Source organism: Penaeus vannamei, chromosome 41, assembly GCF_042767895.1.
Source record: "Penaeus vannamei isolate JL-2024 chromosome 41, ASM4276789v1, whole genome shotgun sequence".
In the NCBI taxonomy this organism is placed as follows: domain Eukaryota; kingdom Metazoa; phylum Arthropoda; class Malacostraca; order Decapoda; family Penaeidae; genus Penaeus; species Penaeus vannamei.
In genome coordinates, this window is record NC_091589.1 from 1,600,088 (window position 1) to 1,605,087 (window position 5,000).

A 5,000-nucleotide genomic window follows, 5' to 3' on the forward strand; every position below is an offset into this window, starting at 1 on the left:
TTATTTTTATCATGTATTTACTTTTTTTTATCTATCGGTATTATTTTTTATTATTTTTATTTTTTATTTATCGTTATTATTATATTTTCATTTATCGTTATTATTATTTTTTTATTTATCGTTATCATTTTTTTATTATTTATTTTCTTATTTATCGTTATTATATCTTTTATTGTATCATTTTTCCTAAAGTTGATTTATGATTATTGGCAATGATATTTGTTTTCTTTCTTTCTCTTTGTTAATGTTAATCATGTTTCTTTATAATTATTGGTGATGTTGGTATCTATCGTCGTCGTATTATTAAATATAAATGTTGTTATTGGCACTATGGTTATTATATGGTTATCGGCATTATCATTTCTTATCATTGTTTATGCAGTAGTTATATATAATGGTGATTATTATATATAACTGCTGCTGTTATTAATGATAGTACTATTATCATCATCATGATTAAGAGTATCATCACAATTACAATTAATATTATTAAAATCATTATCATCATTACGTTTATGATAATGGTTATCATTATCATTACTAACTACTAACTACTTGTTACTAATATATAATATTACTATTAAAATTTAGAGCAAAAGCAGAAACACAATAGTCATTATTATCACCAAAGTGTTCAGCATTAACGCAAAAACCTATTTATGACATTATTTAAATACAAAAATTTAGAGAAGACAAACAAACAAATCAATTTAACGTCCGCCTAATGTCAGGAAAGGAAAATCTGGCAACTCTGCCTCGTCTCAGGAGGATTCTGATTCGCCAAATTCTTTTTGGGAGAAAATAGAAAAGAAATTGGCGTAAAACAGTGAAGAAATAATCTATTTAAGTACAAAAAATCCAGACTTGGAACGTAAGAACTGATTGTAAGGAGACTAAAGAAGAGAGAGAGAGAGAGAGTGAGAGAGAGAGAGAGAGAGAGAGAGAGAGAGAGAAAAAGAGAAGAGAGAGAGAGAGAGAGAGAGAGAGAGAGAGAGAGAGAGAGAGAGCGAGCGAGAGAGAGAGAGAGAGAGAGAGAGACTGAGGGAGAGAGAGAATGCGAGAGAGAGAGAGAATGCGAGAGAGAGAGAGAGAGAGAGAGAGAGAGAGAGAGAAAGGCGAATCGGAGTGCTCTAGAGTCCGGGGTAAGTTGCCAGATTTTCCATTTCCGAGATTAACCATCAAACACCAGTTATCGCGGAGAGTTAGCAAGGGAAAGGCTAGATCAATAGCAACTCGAGGAGGTGTCATGGCGTCTGATTTTGATGACGTCACTAAAGTTGCGATTCTATTTTTAGAAAAAAAAACGATGGGGTTTTTCATTCAATTTTGGTCTTTCCAATTTTCAAAAAAGGATGAAAAGTAATTATTTTAAAGGTTATATTTTCATTGAACAATCATCAAAATAGCCCTGTGGATGAGAAGAGTGGATTATTATTAAGTGGATTATTATTATTATTATAATTAGTGGATTATTATTATTATTATTATTATTATCATTATTAAGAGTGGATTATTATTATTATTAACACCTTATTTAACGTGTAGGATACCAGGCCGGGCTATTTTTAGAATAGCACGTGTTCTTGTTTACGTTTTGCACAATATCCATCAGTGTTAAGGTTCCAGTGGCTTTTTAAACCTTTTTAAAACCTCTAACACATTCTCGACGTCATAATATCACCAGCTTCATTTATCTCTATATATTTTTTTCTTTCTTTTTTACCTTTTTCTTCTTCTTCTTCTTCTTCCTCCTCCTCTTATTATTATTATTATTATTATTCATCTTCCTACACATTAAATCATTCTTGCATGAACATCATCGCCCACTCTTATCATCCACAGGGTTATTTTGATGATTGTTTAATGAAAATATAATCATTAAGATCATCATTTTCCATCTTTTTTTGGATACGTTTTCAGAAGACAATGTGAAAACTTTGCCTTCCAGGATTTATATATTTTCAGTTGGGTTCATAAAGACTGATGATTAATTTTGTCTCAGACTGAAAAGATGTAGTTAGAAGAAGATGAAGAAGAAGAAGAGGAGGAGGAGGAAGAAGAAGAAGAGGAAGAAGAAGAGGAGGAGGAAGAAGAAGAAGAGGAAGAAGAAGAAGAAGAGGAGGAGGAAGAAGAGGAAGAAGAAGAAGAGCAGGAGGAGGAAGAAGATGAAGATGAAGATGAAGATGAAGATGAAGATGAAGATGAAGAAGAAGAAGAAGAAGAAGAAGAAGAAGAAGAAGAAAAAGGAAAAGAAAAAAGGAAAGAAAAAAAATATATAGATAAATGGACCTGGTGGTATCATGTCGAGAACGTGTTAGAGGTTTAAGAAAGGGGTCGTGAGTGTAAAAAAAAAAACAAAAAAAAACAATAGGGACCACTAACCTAAACCAAAAAATTAAAGAAAAAGGCAAAGAAAAAACAGCCTTACTCACCCTTGGCGTAAAGACGTTGAGATAGAGGCAGTCTTCCTCCCCCCGGACCACCGCCTCCCCCTCCTCCCCGGGGTTGGCGTCGACCTGGGGGCAGAGGGGGGGCGCCAGGGACCCGTTTCTCACGCCCGCCCACGACCCGGCCGCCCGTGGGTCCTGCGTGGGCGGGGTGTGGGGGGGGGAGGGAGGGGGAAGAGAGAGAGAGGAGTTAATTTTGGAAGAGATGTTTAATAGTGGTTTTGTTTTGTTTGTGTATGCGTGTTTGTGTGTGCTTGTATTGTGTTGTATTGCGTTGTGTGTGTGTGTGTGTGTGCCTATGTGTGTGTGTGTGTGTGTGTATGTGTGTGTGTGTGTGTGTGTGCCTATGTGTGTGTGTGTGTGTATTTGTATTGTGTTGCGTTGCGTTCTGTGTGCGTGTGTGTGTGTCCACCTTAATTAAACTACACATCCACGGAACCTCTCTTTCCTTCTTAAATCCTACATCCCAAAACCCAACCTCTCTCCAACATAACGCCCCCCATTCCGCCACTACTTCCACAGCCCTTCCCCTCTTCCTCCTCCCCCTCCCTCCATCTCCTCTCTTTCCCTTCCCTTAACCCCTTCTCCTTCTCTCCTTACCTTCACCTCCTCTCCCTCCCCCTCCCTTTATTTCCTTTCCCCTCCTCCTCCCTCCTTCCCCTCCCTTCATCTTCTCCCTCCTCCTCCTCCCTTCACCCCCTCTCCCTCCTCCCCCTCCCTTCACCTTTTCCTCCTTCCTCCCCCTCCCTTCCTTTATTTTCCCTCCTACCTCTCCTTCCACTAACTCCCCTAACCTTTCCACCCTCCCCTCCCTTCACCTTTTCCTCCCTCCTCCCCTCCCCTAACCTTCCCCCCTCCCCCCCTCCCTTCCTTTCCTTTCCCTTCATCCCATTTCCTCCCCCTCCCCTAAGCTTCCCACCCCACCCTCCTCCCCCTCCCTTCCTTTCCTTTCCCTTCATCCCATCTCCTCCCCCTCCCCTCCCTCCTCCATCTCTACCCCCTCCACCTCCCCTAACCTTCCCACCCTCCCCCTCCCCTAACCCTCCCCCTCCCCTAACCCTCCCAACCTCCCTTAACCTTCCCACCCTCCCCCTCCCCTAACCCTCCTCCCCTTCCCTTCACCTCCCTTCCCTAACCTCCCCTCCCCCCCCCTATCTTACCCTGAATCGCAGGTCCCCCACCGGTGCCTGGGCGTAAGGGATGCCCCTGAAGCCATACCAGACGCCCCCCCAGCCGGCCCTCTCGCTGGCACCGGAAATGCGACCCTGACGGAGCTCCACCTCCACGCGGGCGTCCTGAGCCACGCCCATGCATGCCCACGCCCACAAGACTAGCAGGGAGGCGAGGGGCATCGCGGTGGACGAAGGGCTGGAATGAAAGGAAAGTGGGATTAGTAAAAAAGGAGAAATATAGGTGTGAATAAATGGCTGGAATGACGCTTGTATAGAAATAAATGTGATGATAATGATAATAATGATGATGATGATGACAATAATATCGATACCACTATTATTATTATTACTATCATTGCTGCTGCTGCTACAACTACTGCTACAGGTAACAATGATAATAAGTTATTATTATTAATATGATAATGATATGAATAATAATAGCTACGGCAATAAAGAAATCAAAAAAATAACGATAATGATGAACAATATCGTCTATTCAAACACTTACGAAGGATAATTAATTTACATCGACCTACCTGATGACGTCACTCTTTCTATGCTCAAATTGCCTACTCAGAAAACGGCGAATTCCTTTCATAGTCACTGTCACTGGGTTTCCAAGGCAACGCCTAAACACATGTAAACGCCTAAACGTACACATGCGCAAGATACGTAAGTTTACACACAAGATACAGACATACACACACACAGAAATGCAACAGACACACATGCAATCACACACACACACACAAATGCGACACACAAGTTTTTTTTTCTTAAAATATGTATTATTAAATATTATTAAAATATTAAATATTATTAAAATGTGAGATTGTATGTATGTGCTTACATTTGAATGCATTTACATCTATTTTTTTTTACTTACACGTAAAGGAAAATAATATAGAATCTAGTAAAATAAGTTTCAACAAACTTCAATCCAAGCATTGTACGAAACTTTTCCCTCCCTTCCTCAAAAAAACAAAAAAAAAAAAAAAAAAAAAACAGTAAAATAATAATAAAATAAAACAGCAACATAGAAGAACAGAAAAAAAGGACAAAAAAGAAAAAAAAAACTCATGGCACTGTTTGTTTTGATCCCAGTAGAATACGCCCATGATTCTCATCGGAACAGCAAAACACACATGAATGACTGGGCTGGTTCTAACCCACTGATAGACTATGGAATCCAAAGAAACCTGTGGGCAGTGTAACCGCAACTAAAACCCGAATGTAAGTGGTCATATAGTGTGTGGCATTTCTGTCGCTATTGCCACAGATAACGTTTCCAGAACAAACAGTCACTTTTCTTATTATTCTTATAACTTTCACTTCATAGGATATCATTCTTACCTCTGTGGTTGATACCTATGGAAATTAA

General features: G+C 39.5%; 1 protein-coding gene across 1 annotated transcript in view; it reads right to left on the reverse strand.

The window, feature by feature from the left end:
- Positions 1–3,805, reverse strand: part of LOC138860363 (acylcarnitine hydrolase-like) — a 7,960-nt gene extending 4,155 nt beyond the window's left edge. The window contains exons 1-2 of the mRNA XM_070117778.1: positions 3,608–3,805; positions 2,433–2,585 (exon numbers count right to left, since the gene is read on the reverse strand). Of these exons, the coding sequence (XP_069973879.1) occupies positions 2,433–2,585; positions 3,608–3,799 (345 nt within the window). The 5' untranslated portion in view covers positions 3,800–3,805. The remainder of the gene's footprint in view (positions 1–2,432; positions 2,586–3,607) is intronic.
- Between the last annotated feature and the right edge of the window lie 1,195 nt (positions 3,806–5,000).